This window comes from Brassica napus, chromosome A6, assembly GCF_020379485.1.
Source record: "Brassica napus cultivar Da-Ae chromosome A6, Da-Ae, whole genome shotgun sequence".
In the NCBI taxonomy this organism is placed as follows: domain Eukaryota; kingdom Viridiplantae; phylum Streptophyta; class Magnoliopsida; order Brassicales; family Brassicaceae; genus Brassica; species Brassica napus.
This window is the reverse complement of record NC_063439.1, coordinates 388,867-407,973: the sequence shown is the minus strand read 5'-3', so window position 1 is coordinate 407,973 and position 19,107 is coordinate 388,867. Positions and strand designations below refer to the sequence as shown.

The 19,107-nt window shown below is 31.6% G+C and overlaps 4 protein-coding genes across 6 annotated transcripts; 2 read left to right on the top strand and 2 right to left on the bottom strand.

Annotated features, from left to right (window-relative positions):
• Window positions 1–887: 887 nt before the first annotated feature.
• LOC106350976 (non-specific lipid transfer protein GPI-anchored 6-like) lies at window positions 888–2,427 on the top strand. 2 transcript variants are annotated; one of them, XM_022720463.2, is made up of 3 exons: window positions 888–1,347; window positions 1,897–2,001; window positions 2,149–2,427. In XM_022720463.2, the coding sequence occupies exons 1-3, from the start codon at window positions 1,011–1,013 to the stop codon at window positions 2,322–2,324; spliced, it is 618 nt and encodes a 205-aa protein (XP_022576184.1). In that variant the 5' UTR covers window positions 888–1,010; the 3' UTR covers window positions 2,325–2,427. The 2 variants fall into 2 exon arrangements, with proteins under 2 accessions (XP_022576184.1, XP_013646253.1); XM_013790799.3 differs by having other exon boundaries at window positions 896–1,347; window positions 2,176–2,427.
• Window positions 2,428–9,811: 7,384 nt separating this feature from the next.
• Window positions 9,812–12,393, bottom strand: LOC125610059 (F-box/kelch-repeat protein At1g55270-like). The gene is made up of 2 exons (XM_048781735.1): window positions 11,543–12,393; window positions 9,812–11,400 (listed from the first exon to the last, which is right to left on the bottom strand). Exons 1-2 carry the CDS (start codon window positions 11,606–11,608, stop codon window positions 10,159–10,161), a joined length of 1,308 nt encoding a protein of 435 aa, XP_048637692.1. The 5' UTR covers window positions 11,609–12,393; the 3' UTR covers window positions 9,812–10,158.
• Window positions 12,394–13,179: 786 nt separating this feature from the next.
• On the bottom strand, window positions 13,180–14,747 carry LOC106350974 (transcription initiation factor TFIID subunit 7-like). Of its 2 annotated transcripts, none has more exons than XM_048781733.1 (5): window positions 14,488–14,747; window positions 14,023–14,156; window positions 13,799–13,918; window positions 13,642–13,707; window positions 13,180–13,566 (listed from the first exon to the last, which is right to left on the bottom strand). In XM_048781733.1, exons 1-5 carry the CDS (start codon window positions 14,600–14,602, stop codon window positions 13,378–13,380), a joined length of 624 nt encoding a protein of 207 aa, XP_048637690.1. In that variant the 5' UTR covers window positions 14,603–14,747; the 3' UTR covers window positions 13,180–13,377. The 2 variants fall into 2 exon arrangements, with proteins under 2 accessions (XP_048637690.1, XP_048637691.1); XM_048781734.1 differs by having other exon boundaries at window positions 13,180–13,557.
• A 258-nt stretch (window positions 14,748–15,005) lies between these two features.
• LOC106345754 (serine/arginine-rich SC35-like splicing factor SCL33) lies at window positions 15,006–17,753 on the top strand. The gene is made up of 6 exons (XM_013784930.3): window positions 15,006–15,078; window positions 15,632–15,812; window positions 15,980–16,057; window positions 16,714–16,884; window positions 16,975–17,079; window positions 17,161–17,753. Exons 2-6 carry the CDS (start codon window positions 15,661–15,663, stop codon window positions 17,507–17,509), a joined length of 855 nt encoding a protein of 284 aa, XP_013640384.1. The 5' UTR covers window positions 15,006–15,078; window positions 15,632–15,660; the 3' UTR covers window positions 17,510–17,753.
• The last annotated feature ends 1,354 nt before the right edge of the window (window positions 17,754–19,107 follow it).

Here is a 19,107-nt window from a genome sequence, read left to right as displayed (position 1 = left end):
AAATTGGTATTAGTTAGATTTTAAAGTAAAACACATTGTTAAAACTTAAGTAAAACCTTATTCATGACCAAATTTCAAATACAATTATCAAAACATGAAAAGCTCAATATTTGACCAATTAAATACCAAAAATATATTTTAAACTGAATATTTTAATAAATTACTCGTGTTCTATATATTTATTTAAGTACTTGTTGAGATTATTTATTATTTTAGATACTTATTTAAACTGAGTTCGGGCCTGTATGATTATTTTTAGTTATTGATTTTTTAAAGGTGTTTCAAACATTCATTTGGTTACATGTTGGGTTTGAATAAAATCCAAAACCCAAAATACCATAAAACAATACTCATTTGTGTATATGTTTGGATTCAAGTTTTTCGGCTCAGTTCGATTTGGATTTTGGCGATCATTTTTTTTCTCCGCCCTAACATGGAAAAATATGTATTTATGGCACGAAACAATTTATGCTATGAAATCCACTAGCTAATCCCCATTAGTATAATATCTTAAAATAGGGTTCTAAGCAATGAAATATAGTAATATGACATAATATAATTATACAACTAAATCGAAATTTCAAAGATAAAATTGAACTAATTCAAAAATGCCAAATACTTTCATATTTTTAATGAACATCTCAAAGGTTCTGAAATGAAAATTTCTCTTTATTCTCTTTCATAAGCAAAATACTACAATGAAAATAAACTTTAAACCCAAAGCCTCTGATGAAACTTGCTTTATAAAATAAATTGCTTTTGTTCTTTTATTCTCTCCCAAATGAATTGCTTGATTCTTTTTGAAAATGGTAAGCCATAATCATTAACACTCCAACAACTATAAATGGGAAAAAGTAATAAATTCTCATCACCCAACCAATACATCAACACTTACATCGTATATATAAAGACGCTATCACACCTTTCTATCTATCTAAAAGTGAACAATCAACAGATACATATATACAGAGAGAAAGATCAAAAAAATATATATATCAAAACATCGAACCATGGAGCAATCAACGAGATCCCTAATCATAACCATCGTGATAACCTCCATGTTGGTCGGTTTTGGAAGCTCAGATCTGGATCAAGACAGAGAAGAGTGCACGAACCAGCTGGTAGTACTTTCACCGTGTCTCACCTACGTGGGTGGAAACGCAAAAGCTCCAACAAAAGATTGTTGTGGAGGTTTTGGTCAGGTTATAACACAGAGTCAGAAGTGTGTTTGCATATTGGTCAAAGACAAAGATGATCCTAATCTTGGCCTCAAGTTTAATGCAAGCCTAGCCGCTCATCTCCCCACCGCTTGTCATATAACGGCTCCTAACATCACCAAGTGTATTTGTAAGTCTCACACTTTTTCTTTTTAGTTTTCTTCTTTGAACTTTTTTCTTTTTAGTTCTTTTTATCTAAGCCTGGAGATCGCGTACGTATATAAACAGGTAGTCCACAGTACAATGTACAATATCAGTTAATTATATGAAGAATTCTTCATTTTGTTGTTATATCATAAGGAAATGAAAATAGTTTATTGTAATATATATGTAACTATAACTATTATAAATAGGTTTTACCAAAAAAAAAACTATTATGAATAGGTACATAAATTTTTAGTGAGAATGTACCGTTCATATTATTTTGTTTGTTTATATTTAGTCAAAAAATATTATTTTGTTTATTTTATTATTTTTCATTAGATTACATAATATTATTCATTTCAGTTGTTATATCATATGGAAATGGCAGAATAGTTGATGCTATTTAATGATACTTTCTTTATATATATAATGAATCACGATTTTCTATTGAAAGTAGTTATGACTTGTGATCATTTAAAGTTAAATTTAGCTTTTTTGTAATCTGAAACGTGTTTGCATTTCATTTTGTGGGAAGCGCTTCTGCATTTATCTCCAAACTCGACATTGGCTAGAGAATTTGAGAGCTTAGGAAGGCTTGAAGCAAGCGCCAACTCTGCACCTCCTTTACAAAATGTTAAAGGTAATTGAAACTAATAAAACTTGCTCTTTTAAATTAATTCAGTCAACAGTATTATCTAATTAAGCACACCCTTGAGCTAATCACATGATCATAAAGATGGGGCAGGAGGTCAATAACTACAGATTATCAAATGAACTGATTCTACAGTTTTTATTTGTGGGTATATATGTAAAGATGGGGCAGGAGGAGGAAAAGCTGAATCAGTCAAGAGTGATGGAGGAAAGAAAAAGAAGAGTTGGTTGGCCGTTGAGCTTTTAATATTTGCTCTTTTCTCTCATCTTCTTTTAGTTATATCTTCTTTTACCTCTTCCTCCTTTATTTAATGTAACTTTGTTTTCAATATCTTTTATACTTTATAATCGTTTGTCAACTGATTTAGAAAGCTTATAAAGTTTTATTAAATTAATAGATAAAAAATTAAAACGATGCCCATGTACCATGAAATATAGTTTAGAATACAATAATAAACATATAGAATGTGGTTAGAAATTTTAAAATAACTTTAAAGATTATAGGCTTCATTATGTTAACTGTTTACCCAAAAACTGAATATTTTATAGAGGTTAACACATAGATTTTGAAAAAAAATAAAAAAATATGAAAATATTGTCTTAATGTATAGTTGTATCATGAACTTATATATGATGATGGTCAGAGAATTTTTGAACCTTTGTTGTATCCGCTTCTCTAGAATAGATTTTATTTGTGTTTGTCAACTGATTTAGGGAGCATATGAAGTTTTACTAAATTAATAGATAAAAAAATAGAACGCTGCCCATGTAACATGAAATATAGTTTAAAATACATTAACAAAAATGTATAACGTGGTTAGAAATTTTTAAATAACATTAAAGATTATATGCTTCATTATATTAACCATTTACCCAAAAACTGAATATTTTGTACGGGTTAACACATAGATTTTGAGAAAAATTCAAAAAATATGACAATATTGTTTTATTGCATAGTTGTATCATGAACTTATATATGATGATGGTCAGAGAGGTTTGTAACCTTTGTTGTCTCCGTTTCACTAGAATAGTGATTTTACTGTGGTTTGTCAACTGATTTAGGGAGCATATGAAGTTTTACTAAATTGATAGATAAAAAATAGAACGATGCCCATGTACCATGAAATATGGTTTAGAATACATTTAAAAAATGTAGAATGTGGTTAGAAATTTTAAAATAACATTAAAGATTATAGGCTTCATTATATTAACCATTTCCTCCAAAAACTAAATATTTTGTAGGAGTTAACATATAGATTTTGAGAAAAATTTAAAAAATATGAAAATGTTGTTTTATTGCTTAGTTATATCATGAACTAACATATGATGATGGTTAGAGAGGTTTGAACCTTTGTTGTCTCCGTTTCTTTAGAATAGCAATTTTATTCTGGTTTGTGTACTTATTTAGAGAGCATATGAAGTTTTACTAAATTAATTGATAAAAAAATTGAACAATGCCCATGTACCATGAAATATAGTTTAGAATACATTAAAACAATGTAAAATATGGTTAGAAATTTTAAAACAACACTAAAAATTATAGGTTTCAGTATATTAACCATTAACTCAAAAACTGAATATTTTGTAGGGGTTAACACATAGATTTTAAGAAACATTAAAAAAATATGACAATGTTTTTTCAATGCATAGTTGTATCATGAACTAACATATTATTATGGAATAGAGGTTTTGAACCTTTGTTGTCTCCGTTTTTTTGTAGAATAGCGATTTTATTGTGGTTTATCAACTGATTTAGGGAGCATATGAAGTTTTACAAAATTAATAGAAAAAAATTTAAACGATGCCTATGTACCATGAAATATAGTTTAGAACACATTAACAAAAAAAGTAGAATGTGGTTAGAAACTTTAAATTAACATTAAAGATTATAGGCTTCATTATATTAATCATTTACCCAAAAATTATAATTTGTAGGTGTTTAACACATAAATTTGAGAAAAATTAGAAAAATATGACAATATTATTTTATTGCATAGTTGTATCATGAACTAACATATAATGATGGTCAGAGAGGTTTGAAACCTTTGTTATATCCTTGTCACTAAAATAGTGATTTTATTATGGTTTGTCAACATATTTAGGGAGCATATGAAGTTTTACTAAATTAATAGATAAAAAAAAACGATGCCCATGTACCATGAAATATGGTTTAGAATACATTAACAAAAATGTAGAATGTAGTTAGAAATTTTAAAACAACATTAAAGATTTTAGGCTTTAGTATATAGAGCATTTACCCAAAAACTGAATATTTTGTAGGGGTAACACATATAGATTTTGAAAAAAAATCAAAAAATCTGACAATATTGTTTTAATGCATTGTTGTAACATGAACTAACATATGATGATGGTCAGAGAGGTTTTGAACCTTTGTTGTCTCCGTTTCTCTAGAATAGCAATTTTATTGTGGTTTGTGTACTTATTTAGGGAGCATATGAAATTTTACTAAATTAATTGATAAAAAATATAACGATGCCTATGTACCATGAAATATAGTTTAGAATACATTAACAAAAATGAAAAAATGTGGTTAGAAATTTCAAAATATCATTAAAGATTATAGGATTTATTATGTTAACCATTTACTCAAAAACTGAATATTTTGTAGGGATTAACACATAGATTTTGAGAATATTTAAAAAAAATATGACAAAATTATTTTATTGCATAGTTGTATCATGAACTAACATATGATAATGGTGAAAGCGGTTTTGAACCTTTGTTGTCTCATTTTCTCTAGAATAGCAATTTTATTGTACTTTGTGTACTTATTTAGGGAGAATATGAAATTTTACTAAATTAATTGTAAAAAGAATAGAACGATACCCATGTACCATGAAATATAGTTTAGAATACATTAACAAAAATGTAGAATGTGGTTAGAAATTTTAAAACAACACTAAATATTATAGGTTTCAGTATATTAACCATTTACCCAAAATTTGAATATTCTGTAGGGATTAACACATAGATTTTGAGAAAAATTCAAAAAAACATGAAAATTTTAATTTATTACATAGTTGTATCATGAACAAAAATATGATGATGGTTAGAGAGGTTTAGAATCTTTGTTGTATCCTTTTTTCTAGAATATCAATTTTATTATGGTTTGTGTACTTATTTAGGGAGCATATGAAGTTTTACTAAATTAATTGATAAACAAATTGAACAATGTCCATGTACCATGAAATATAGTTTAGAAAACATTAACAAAAATGTAGAATTTCGAAATTTTAAAATAACATTTAAGATTATAAGATTCATTATATTAAGTATTAACCATTTACTCAAAAACTGAATATGTTGTAGGGGTTAACACATAGATTTTAAGAAATTTTTTAAAATATGAAAATATTGTTTTGTTACATAGTTGTATCATAAACTAACATATGATGATGGTCAGAAAGGTTTTGAAACTTTGTTGTCTTCGTTTCTCTAGAATAACAATTTTATTGTGGTTTATGTACTTATTTAGAGAGCATATGAAGTTTTACTAAACTAATTGATAAAAAAATATAACGATGCCCATATACGATGATATATAGTTTAGAATAATTTAACAAAAATGTAGAATATGGTTAGAAATTTTAAAACAACACTAAAGATTATAGGTTTCAGTATATTAACCATTTAACCAAAATTTGAATATTATGTTGGGGTTAATAAGTATACTTTGAGAAAAAATTCCAAAAATATGAAAATATTATTTAATTGCATAGTTGTATCATGTACAAAAATTTGATGATGGTCAGAGAGGTTTGAAACCTTTGTTATATCATTTTCACTAAAATAGCGATTTTATTGTGGTTTGTCAGCTCATTTAGGGAGCATACAAAATTTTAATAAATTAATAGATAAAAAAATAGAAAGATGCCCATGTTCCATGAAATATGGTTTAGAATACATTAACAAAAATGTAGAATGTGATTAAAAATATTAAAATAACATTAAAGATTATAGGCTTCATTCCATTTACCATTTACACAAAATATGAATATTTTGTAGGTTCATATTTTGTAGGGGTTAACACATAGATTTTTTAAAAAATTTAAAAAATATGACAATATTATTTTATTGCATAGTTGTATCAGAACTAACATATGATGATGGCCAGAGCGGTTTGGAACCTTTGTTGTATCAGTTTCACTAGAATAGCGATTTTATTGTGGTTTGTCAACTAATTTAGGGAGCATATGAAGTTTTACTAAATTAATAGATAAAAAATTGAACGATGTCCATGTACCATGAAATACAGTTTAGAATACATTAACAAAAATGTAGAATGTGGTTAGAAATTTTAAAATAACATTAAAGATTATAGTCTTCAGTATATAGAACATTTACCCAAAAACTGAATATTTTGTAGGGGTTAACACATAGATTTTGAGAAAAATTCAAAAAATCTAACAATGTTGTTTTAATGCATAGTTGTATCATGAACAAACATATGATGATGGTCAGAGAGATTTTGAATCTTTGTTGTCTCTGTATCTCTAGAATAGCAATTTTATTGTGGTTTGAGTACTTATTTATGGAGCATATGAAGTTTACTAAATTAATTGATAAAAAAAATTGAACACTGTCAATGTACCATAAAATATAGTTTATAATATATTTAAAAAATATATAATGTGGTTAGAAATTTCAAAATAACATTAAAGATTATAGGATTCATTATATTAAGCATTTACTCAAAAATTGAACATTTTGTAGGGGTTAAAACATAGATTTTAAGAAAATTTCTTAAAAAAATGACAATATTGTTTCATTGGATAGTTGTATCATGAACTAACATATGATGATGGTCAAAGCGTTTTGAACTTTTGTTGTCTCCGTTTCTCTAGAATAACAATTTTATTGTGGTTTGTTTACTTATTTAGAGAACATATGAAATTTTACTAAATTAATTGATAAAAATAGAACGATGTCCATGTACCAGAAAATATAGTTTAGAATACATTAACAAAAATGTAAAATGTGGTTAAACTTTTTATAATAACATTAAAGATTATAGGCTTTAATATATTAACCATTAACTCAAAAACTGAATATTTTGTAGGGGTTAACACATAGATTTTGAGAAAAATTCAAAAAATCTAACAATGTTGTTTTAATGCATAGGTGTATCATGAACTAACATATGATGACGGTAAGAGAGCTTTTGAACATTTGTTATCTCTGTTTCTCTAGAATAACAATTTTATTGTGGTTTGCGTACTTATTTAGAGATCATATGAAGTTTTACTAAATTAATTAATAAAAAAATGAACAATGCCCATGTACCATGAAAAATAGTTTAGAATACATTAACAAAAATGTAGAATATGGTTAGAAATTTTAAAATAACATTAAAGAATATAAGATTCATTATATTAACTATTTACTCAAAAACTGAATATTTTGTAGGGGTTAACACATAGATTTTGAGAAATTTTACAAAAAATATGACAATATTGTTTTATTGCATAGTTGTATCATGAACTAACATATGATGATGGTCAGAGAGGTTTTGAATCTTTGTTGTCTACGTTTCTCTAGAATAGCAATTTTATTGTGGTTTGTTTACATATTTAGAGAGCATACGAATTTTTACTAAATTAATTGATAAAAATAGAACGATGTCCATGTACCATGAAATATAGTTTAGAATACATTAACAAAAATGTAGAATGTGGTTAGAAATTTTAAAATAACATTAAAGATTATAGGCTTCAATATATTAACTGTTAACTCAAAAACTGAATATTTTGTAGGGGTTAACATAAAGATTTTGAAAAAAAATCCAAAAAATCTGACAATATTTTTTTAATCCATAGGTGTATCATGAACTAACATATGATGATGGCCAGAGAGATTTTGAACCTTTGTTGTCTCTGTTTCTTTGGAATAGCAATTTTATTGTGGTTTGAGTACTTATTTAGGGAGCATATGAAGTTTACTAAATTAATTGATAAAAAAATTGAACGACGCCCATGTACCATGAAATATTGTTTATAATACATTAAAAAATGTAGAATGTGGTTAGAAATGTTAAAACAACACTAAAGATTATAGGTTTCAGTATATTAACCATTATCTCAAAAACTGAATATTTTGTAGGGGGGTTAACACACATATTTTGAGAAAAATTCAAAAAATATGAAAATGTGTTTTATGCATAGTTGTATCATAAACTAACATATGATGATTGTCATAGAGGTTTTGAACCTTTGTTGTCTCAGTTTCTGTAAAATAACGATTTTATTGTGGTTAGTCAACTGATTTAGGGAGCATATGAAGTTTTACTAAATTAATAGATAAAAAAATAGAACGATGTCCATGTACCATGAAATATAGTTTAGAATACATTAATAAAAAATTAGAATGTTGTTAGAATATTTAAAATAATATTAAAGATTATTGGCTTCATTATACTAATCATTTACCCCAAAACTCAATATTTTGTAGGGGTTAACACGTAGATTTTGAAAAAAAATCAAAAAGTATGACAATATTATTTTATTGCATAGTTGTATCATGAACTAACATATGATGATGGTCAGAGAGGTTTGGAACCTTTGTTGTATCATTTTCACTAAAATAGCGATTTTATTGTGGTTTGTCAACTCATTTAGGGAGCATATGAAGTTTTACTAAATTAATAGATAAAAAAATAGAACGATTCCCATGTACCATGAAATATGGTTTGGAATGCATTAAAAAAAATGTAGAATGTGATTAGAAATTTTAAAATAACATTAAAGATTATAAGCTTCAGTATATAGAACATTTACCTAAAAACTGAATATTTTGTAGGGGTTAACACATCGATTTTGAGAAAAATTCAAAAAATCTGACAATATTATTTTAATGCATAGTTGTATCATGAACTAATATATGATGATGGTCAGAGAGATTTTGAATCTTTGTTGTCTCTGTTTCTCTAGAATAGCAATTTTATTGTGGTCTGAGTACTTATTTAGGGAGAATATGAAGTTTACTAAATTAATTGATAAGAAAATTGAACAATGCCCATGTACCATGAAATATAGTTTATAATACATTAAAAAAATGTATGTACCATGAAATATAGTTTATAATACATTAAAAAAATTTAAAATGTGGTTAGAAAATTTAAAACAACACTAATGATTATAGGTTTGAGTATATTAACCATTAACTCAAAAACTGAATATTTTGTATAGGTTAGCTAACACACAGATTTTGAGAAAAGTTAAAAAAATACGAAAATGTTGTTTTAATGCATAGTTGTATCATGAACTAACATATAATAATGGTCAGAGAAGTTTTGAACCTTTGTTGTCTCAGTTTCTGTAAAATAGTGATTTTATTGTGGTTTGTCAACTGATTTAGGGAGCATATGAAGTTTTACTAAATTAATAGAAAGATATAGAACGATATCCATGTACCATGAAATATAGTTTAGAATACATTAATAAAAAAGTAGAATGTTGTTAGAAACTTTAAAATAATATTAAAGATTATAGGCTTCGTTATATATTAACCATTTACCCAAAAACTAAATATTTTGTAGGGTTAACACGTAGATTTTTTAAAAAAATAAAAAAAATATGACAATATTATTTTATTTCATAGTTGTATCATGAACTAACATATGATGATGGTCAGAGAGGTTTGAAATCTCTGTTGTATCCTTTTCACTAAAATAGCGATTTTATTGTGGTTTGTGAACTCATTTTGGAAGCATATGAAGTTTTACTAAATTAATAGATAAAAAAATAGAACGATGCCTATGTATCATGAAATAGAGTTTGAAATACATTAACAAAAATGTAGAATGTGGTTAAAATTTTTAAAATAACATTAAAGATTATAGACTTCAATATATAGAGAATTTACCTAAAAACTGAATTAAAAAAATCTGACAATATTATTTTAATGCATTGTTGTATCATGAACTAACATATGATAACGGTGAGAGAGATTTATTCTTCTTACTCTTGTATGACTGTTTCGACCAGACATAAGTTCTGAAGCCTCTGTAGATTCATTTGGTCAATGATAACAGTGAAGAAGATTCTCTTTATCTGAAACATTTCTTGAGCCAGTTAACAAAAGTTTCTTCTCTTCTTGGAATCCTCAACATTCTGTTGAGTTTTATTTGTCACGCTTGAAGCACTTGGCAATGCACAATATGAGTTTTCACAGCTCTTCCCGCTATACTCGACCATATATTACTAATAATGCTCTTGGACTGTCCTTTGACCGCAATGTTCTCCCATAGCCTAGGACTATTCTTATCAGGATTCGTTACATCAACCAGACTCATGCTCATATTGTTCCTGACTATACAAAGCTTATTGTTCAGCGTAACAAGAGCCGCAGCTTCAAAAGCCCACGAGTTCCCCAAGTGAACTTTACTATCCATAAACTTGTTCCAAGAATCCGTAGATTTATCAAACACCCTGAGTTTACACCCGTCCCTACAATCCAACCCGTAAAGACGACCGTCTAGGCAAGCACACGGGTCTCTCCAACCAGTAACCATCCCATCACTAACCAAACTCCACGAGTTAGCTTCAGGGTCATAAGCTTCACATATGACCTGTTGCTGAGACCCAAGACCTTTAAGAAACCACTTATTATCATAAACCACACCGAGAAGAGGCACCATTGATGCCCCCATATCAGCAACGAAACTCCACCTGTTCTTGTTCGGATCATAAACCTCAGCTGACCGTAGCCTCCTCTGAATCCCTTCGCACTCCCCACCCGCTACATACAAGCAGTTGTTTATAACACAACAACCAAAGAAGTGTCTCTTCCTAAGCATGTCAGGTCCCCTATGCCACTTGTTTGTTCTAGCGTTATAGAAAACAACTCTCCTCATTGATCCTCTAAGCGGATCTTTACCACCAAATAAGTAAAGACGACACCCGCTCAAAACAGCACAACCAAACCCAACAGCTTCAGAGTACTCTCTAGGAAGAGGCGGAAGCGGCTGAGGAAGGTGAGTGACGGGATCAAACGCGTTCCAAGAGATCTTCCCGTCACGGTCCTTTTTGAAAACGTGAACCCATTCTTCAGACCTCCCAAGTAACTTCCTCTCCGAGTAGAAGAAGTTCCCAGAGGCAAGCCTGTGCCAGCTCTTGCAGACGAGTCTGAGTTTTCTGTGGTCCGCACGTGGGACGCGGATGAGGCAAGCGACGGCTAGGTCGTCTGGGAGGCCAGGGAGAAGCGGGGGTTGGATTCTTGTTCTCTCTCTATTAGAGTTCTTGCTAGGACGATGAGCGTTGGGGTTGATGTTGGGTTGGATACAGAGTTTTGAGCCAGGAACGAACTTTCTTGCTTCTACAACGGTTCTGAGACTTGAATCTACTCTGCAGTAGCAAGAAACAGAGTCCACCTGAAGGAGTAAAGAGTACTGATTTGAGCTAAGGTTACTATAAAAGGAAAGAATTTTGAAGTAAGTTGAAAACAGAGCATGTTAGAACAAGTCCAGAGATTTCCCGAAATAGTAACTTGTGAAGGAAGGGGAGCTTACTTACCAATGGAGCTTGAAGGCGAAAACCTCTTGACCCATTTGAGGATTGTCGTTGAGAAGATAGATCCATCTTCTTCTTCTAAACCCAAAAGCTCATTAAGAGACACAGATCCTCGAGAATTTTGATGAAGAAAGCTAATGGTCAAATCTCTGACTCGAAGAAAGTGAGCTACCTTCCACTTAATGGAGATACTGAATAGTCAAAAAGGTGCAAGATTTGTTGTTGTTTTTTTAGTCAACAATGTGTAAAAACCACCATTGTATGTTTTATAAACTATGTAAAATATATAAATATAAATTTTATTCATACACATTTTGTTATAGCAAATCAACAATGTATGCTTGGATTATAATTGGAAAACTAATTGGACTAATATAGTATCTACCGATTTTTCTATTAAAATTCTAATACAAATACACTAGAATTATACGTCAATTTGTTCAACTACTCCATCAAAACTATTTAAAAGGGGACGGTTTTGTCATATGGGATGTGACATCTACATTAGAATTATACATACAAAACAATGTCTATACTCCACATTAGTAATTGACATTTAAATGTTATTTTCGAGTTAAGTGTATGTATTCAACATTGCATACTATGTCCATGCAAATAGGGACACAGACATACGGACAAGATATTAGGACACAGACATACGGACAAGATATTAGATATCAGTACTGTTTAAAGAGAAGTCACACACATGCAGCTAATATAAGTGTTAACAAGTATGGTTAACCTAACAAAAATGGCATCGTTATTCACACTTTAGCCCATCCTTTTGAACCAAACCTTACGTAGAATAAAACCACTATGCTATTTTTGAATGATTAATTATTTTGAGCCAAACAAAGATCTGAAAATTTTATAGAAACATAAAAAATTATGTCTCAGGCACAAGTATGCATGTCAATGGACCAATGATGCCAACTGGTAAGAGTTATAACTTTAAGAAACTATTTTTCAATACCACTTTAATTATGTTTGTATACTAATGCATTAAAGCAAATTTGATCAAATCTCATAAACATAATGGTGTAGTTAGTAAGTTATGATCGCATTTCATAAAAATAATGGTAGTTAGTAAGTTATGATATTAAACCTTACCCTATGATCACATTTGTCTCTCTAATTTTTACTTTTAATCATAGTCGTGGCTTGCCCACTTTTTTGACAATGACATCCCACTAAACCCTTGAGAAAACAAACTGACTTGGTATGCCATACAGTAAAATTCATATCCGTTGTTGGTATGCGAGTATGTGAGAAAGATCACAAGAACATTAGGTCAAAAGTCAATAATAGTACATAGATTATAAAAGAATCAAATTACCAACCTATAATTATACATTTTGCTACTTATGAAAACAAAAAACAAGATTGAAAACACAAACTAATCTTCAAACTATGTAGTTACTATTAAACTACAAACATATACACATCAATTTAGTATGATGTATGTATGTAACTCTTGTTTACTTATATCTTTTATGTTTTTTTTTTGTGACAATTTATATCTTTTATGTACATCTATTTTTCAGGCACAAATTTATTTTAGATAAGCAAAATGAAGATGCAAGTGTTGGTATACGCAGGCGCACAACCGTTCCTTATGATGCTGATGGCTCAGCAGTAAGAACCAACAAACTAATAAAAGTTATTATGACCAGACCGGAACAATGTTCTGAATATGAACCAATAAATGATAAAAGTGGTAAACATGACGGCAAAACTCTTGACAGTTGACATACACTATCCTTGCTAGGTTCGTTTCTCAAACGTTACACGCATATCCTAAAGCTTTCCCGATGTTCATTCACTACATACATAACCTTTCACATAGAATCATCAGAATCTTCTGATTCACTTCTCTCCTGCTCAGCTTCCGCTGGAGTATTATTATTATTATTAGTCCTTGTCTCAGCAGCTTCTTCAGGCTTTTCAACAGGTGTAGCAGGTGAAGAGGAAGAGACATTCTTATTTGCATTCTCGTTCGCAACTGTTTCCTCTTGCTGCTCATTTCCCTACACACAGAGAGTTATTGTATATTGAAATCGAATTCAATTAACCAATCATCAGAATTTAAAAAGCAAATTTACGTTTTCGATTGTTCTGCCACTCAAGATGTTCAGCAAGTCCCTCTCAACGCGCTGTACAAGCTCCGGCTGCAACGTTATGACATTCAACATTGTTTAATTCAAAAGAAGAAACCGATCTAGTAATGGCGAAAACATGTGTTAACAACTGCAAAATTACATTAAGGTCAGGCTCTCGGCGAAATCTTCTCTTACGAGCATCCTTCATAGGAGGAGTTAGACCATGTCTGTACTCAACTGTATTAGGCGTGGGATCACCTGGCTCCCTAACCATGATCATCTAGTTAAACCAAACCATATAAAAGCATTCATCATATTGCCTTTTAATCAGAAGGTTAACACCAAACACATATAGCAGACTAGTGCACAATGATCTAATCTTACCTGGCCAATGTCAGCAGTTTTGACTAAAGCAGAATCATCATAAGTTTTAAAAGACTCAACAACAGCAGGAAGATCCAGAAGAGAAGCCGGGAACTCTTCGTTTCCAATCATAAACGTCCCGCTTCTCCCATCCTCTGCCAACACACAAAGTCACACAAACCCTTAACAACAAGTTTGATTCATAGACAATGCTAAGTAGATCTCTAGTAAGATTCAACAGGAATGTCTTTCAGACCTCTTTGATAAAACATTGAATTTACACATAACCACAATATCAAGTACCACCAGGAGATGCTACTAAATTGATTTTTCTAGACACACTTCAATTCTTGAAACAGATTCAAGAATGTGTGTTTAGGGTTCTCTATGAGACATTCAAGAACGTACCATACGTATACAGAAACTTTGGAAGATCAAATTCAATTAAATGAGCTAAAAGAGACAAACTTTGGTGAGGAACCGAACCTGAGAAGCACAAATCTAGAGGGATCTCGTCGGAAGTAGAAGCTTCCTCGCTCAAGAGCCGATCGATTCGCTCTGAAACAGAGGGTGGAACCCTAAGTATGAACTGTTCCTCCATCTCACCAAACGGATTGTGTTATACAGGTTCCAGTCAAGACGCCTAGCTTTCCTTGTGAGGAGATAATCTATCGAACCCACGAAGCTCCTGTCTTTGTTATGTAAGAGAATCACAACTTGGAAGAGAGAGACAAATAAACTTTTCTAGAAGAATCAGAATACTCTTCTATTATTTACTATTTCCCCCCCTGTAAGTTTTAAGATTTTAATTTTTCACCCAAATAATTCCCTACGCTTAAAAACACCATTATTATTATGCTGATTATAATGAAAATTTAAGGTTAATTTACGAAACTGGAAACCATAAATATTTTAATGAAAAAAAGGGAGTTATAGGCTAAAAACAGTATTTTTAAAAGGTACTGGGGGTTAAAATGTAAGCATATATTTATATATATAACCCTAATTAAGACAGCAAAGCTTTCTCATGCTATTGTCTTATCGCCGCCGTTCGTCACCACCGACCTTCGTTCTCCGGTAACTCTTTTCTCCTTTTTTTCTCACCGTATTAAACCTTCCCCTCGAATAATCCGTCCACAGTTTCTTCATCCTGTATGCTCCTCCGTGGTAGATCGGAGCTCTTTGTTCGTCCGTTAATTTTAGTATCGTTATTTAGAGAATTGAATCGCATTGTAGACGAAAATTTTCTCCTTTTTGTGTCCATGCACTTATAATTTTACTTGAATTGAAAACTGTTTGTGATCTCAGTTAGTATTGGTCATCTGTTTGATACAGTTCAGTTCAGTTGTTTTGAAATGGACCAAAGAAGATATTTCTAGAGCCAACGAGTTGTAACATCGTAATTTTCTCTTTGAGATATGTTCTATGATGGGCCAAGTCCTTTAGGTTGCAAGACTCTGTTTATGTTTTTTCACGTGTGGTAGAGTATGTTAGCGGTTGGAGTTTGGTGATTGAACACTTAGTTTGCAGTTTTTTTCAGATGATAGTTTGATTAGAAGGTCTTGCGATTGTGATCTCTTGTTTCTTAAACAGCCAACCATTTTCTTCTCTGGTTTGTGTTAATTGACAGATAGAGAGGTTGTTTGCAAGCTTGCCGAAATGAGGGGAAGGAGCTACACTCCGTCACCACCAAGGGGGGCTTATGGGAGGAGGGGTCGGTCCCCAAGCCCTAGAGGCCGATACGGAGGAGGTCGCAGCAGCAGGGACCTCCCCACCAGTCTTTTGGTTCGCAATCTACGCCATGACTGCAGGTTCCTTCTTGACTTCTCTACAACTCTCTTCATCTAACGATTTAATTGTTTGGATACCCTATTAAAGCATATCTAGCATTTGACTTCTGTACCTTAATTGTTGACACTGACCCCAATCTGTATTCATTTAGTCTTTTAGCAAATTTGACTTCTTTTCTTTTCCTCAGGCAAGATGATCTCAGGAGGTCATTTGAGCAGTTCGGCCCTCTCAAGGACATTTACTTGCCAAGGGACTATTACACTGGGTGAGCATACTAGTCCTCTATTTACTCTTTCAACACCTGATCTTGTTCTAATTAGATAAATTCTCTAGTTTGACATCCTCTTTACGACATTTCTTGAATCTTTGTTTACTATGTTTAGTTGTTTTCTGTGACATGAGGTCTTCATTTGAAGTTTTAAGCCACTAGTTTTAGGTGTCAATAAAAGAAAGAGCGTCAGATTGAATTTAGTACCTGTTGAGACTTTGTACTATTTAGTTGCTTAAGGATAAGTATACAATGTTGATATGTTGCATGTGTGTGAACACGCTATTAGTGTGTTATTTAAAGTTGTTGAGGTTTAACAGTGAATCTAAAGAAATGAAGACATCAAAGAAGTAAGTAGAGTTCTTATGAAGATGTTCTTCTGTATGATAGTGAAGAGTAAGAGTTGAAGTGAAGTTGAGTTTGTATTCAATTTGAAGATGAATTCAAGTCTTCAAGAAGACACATCTTTATACTGAAACTTGCGAAGTTAGCAGGCAAGTGCTTGCTTATTCCAATGTTTATCTTGCGATATCTTCTGTTGCAGGGGATCAACTGTTCCTCAACATGCTTGTTGTGAAGTGGTGCATCTTCGTCTTCATTTTTGTATGTATGGTTCCTAATCTGAGATCCTGTTTTTTGTTTTTATAATGCAGAAATCCGCGAGGGTTTGGTTTTGTTCAGTTTGTGGATCCTGCTGACGCTGCTGAGGCGAAATATCATATGGATGGTTATGTTCTTCATGGCCGCGAGTTGACTGTTGTGTTTGCGGAAGAGAACAGGAAGAAACCTATTGAGATGAGAGCTAGGGAGCGCGGTGGAGTAAGGTGCATTGGAGCTTTCTCTTTTTGAACTTTTCTGTTTATAAATGAGTCCTCAATGTAGAGAGATCTTTAATAACTCTTTTGTGTCCGTAGGAGGCGGAGCCCCCCTAGGTATTCTCGTTCTCCTCCCCGTCGACGTGGTAGATCTCGGTCAAGGAGTGGTGATTACTATTCTCCTCCCCGAAGACATCACCCAAGGTTTTCTACATGTTCTGTCTGAACTCCATTTCACAACTCTGTGTGGTCAATTATGTGCTGACCATCTCTCTATTGTCGCAGGTCTATCTCTCCCAGGGGAGAACGGTATGATAGGGGGAGGTCATACTCGCGCTCACCCGCCTACAATGGCTCAAGGGGTCGCAGTGTAAGTCCAGCCAGAGGTAAGAGCCGCAGCATAAGCCGTAGCCCAAGAAGAAGCATAAGTCGTAGTCCAAGAGGAGGAGGCATTAGCCCGAGTCCCAGAAGAAGCATAAGCCGTAGCCCGAGCCCTAGGAGAAGCATAAGTCGTAGCCCGAGAGGAAACAGGAGTCCAAGCCCGAGGAGAAGCAGGAGCTACACACCTGAACAGGCCAGGAGCCGCAGCCCACCGCGTGGGGAGCAATACGAAGACCGTTCACCAAGCCAGTGATTTGATTCTTCACTCTTTGGATATGCATCATCTCTATGTCATGATTGCCTCTCTTTTTCTTATCGTAACACAGTAATTATGATTTGAAAAAAGATGAGAGATCTATGTAATGTCGAACCTTGGCTTTGTTATGTCTTTTGGATTGAATATTTTTATGGTTTGATGATGTTGAGTCTTATGTGGAAACTGTTAGTGTTACTGTGTCCTCTTTAAGATTTAAGTCTTTATATTGAAAGTTGCAACATTAGACAATGTGTTGTTTGAATCAGAATCTCGGTTTAGATGTTTAGATTTTGCTGAGTATCTGCCATAGCGATGTTGATGCTGCAGGGGAATCTAAGGCTTTCAATGGTGACTGCGCGGTGCGGGACAAGCGGTTCAACTGCGGTGCGATTTTACAGTTATAAAAATGTATAAATATATAATATATGTAGAGATTTTTGTTACTGTTAACTACATGGCGGGGTGGGACGATGGTCACCATTCGAAGTCTAAGTCAACATTTTAAGAGCACCTACAACTTTAAGGTTTTAAAGTTCTTGGTATTTACAAAAATACCATAAAATAAATGAAAATTCACAAATTAAGAGAGAGAATAACATAAAAGTTCTTCTTTTACAACTTGTTAGGACCGGTTTAGAACTCCAGAAGACGTTGTTGTTCATAAGGCTAGGCACAAGGCGAGTACTGATTTGCCTTTTACGAGTAATAAAATTTTTGATTTGTACTTAACTTGTTAAAAACGAGTACTTGTTATTTTGAGTAATCGATCAAAAATAAATTACTTACAAATTACTTGTCCCGTTCTATTACTTACTATTTACGAGTACTTGTGAACTATGTACAAGTTTTTTTGAGTGTTTAAGAACTACTTACTAAATAACAATCTATTAGAAATAAACACGAAAGTTTGTTTTATTTATTCTATTTAACATAACATCTTAATCACTTTAAACGAAAAATTTGTTCATATTACGAAAAAGATAATATGAATATATTGATATATAATCATTGTATAATTTTTATGATGACAAAAATGTTTTCTCTAAGCAAATAAAGCAAATAACATGTAATAACAAGTCATGTAGTTAAATTTTTAATACTTGTTACTATATAATATATAACTAGATGACAACGAATATTTAAAAATCAAGACATATATGAAATAAGTAATAAGTATAAGAAGAGTAATGAATATTTGTTCCCAATCCCAAATGCAAGTAAAAGAAAAGACAAATATAAACAAGAATTTAATAGATCATATAACAAATAGCAACTAACGGAGCGTAACAAGTCAAATACTAAATATAATAATGATACTTGATATTTGACTTGGTCAGGTAATGAAAATTGTCGATTTGTTACTTGTCTTGACAACACTGAGTATTTAAATTTTTAAGACGGGTATGAATTAAGTAATGAGTTTAAGCCGAGTAACCAGTAATGATGTCCAGTCCTAGTTGTTCATATAACGTTAAACGTTTCATCAGCTTTTAGAAAATTAAAGTTTTTTTTTCTTTTAGATACCTCACAGAATTTAGCCGTCGTTAATGCTGCTCTAAGAGATAGTTGGAATCCAACAATCTAAAAGCCATCAG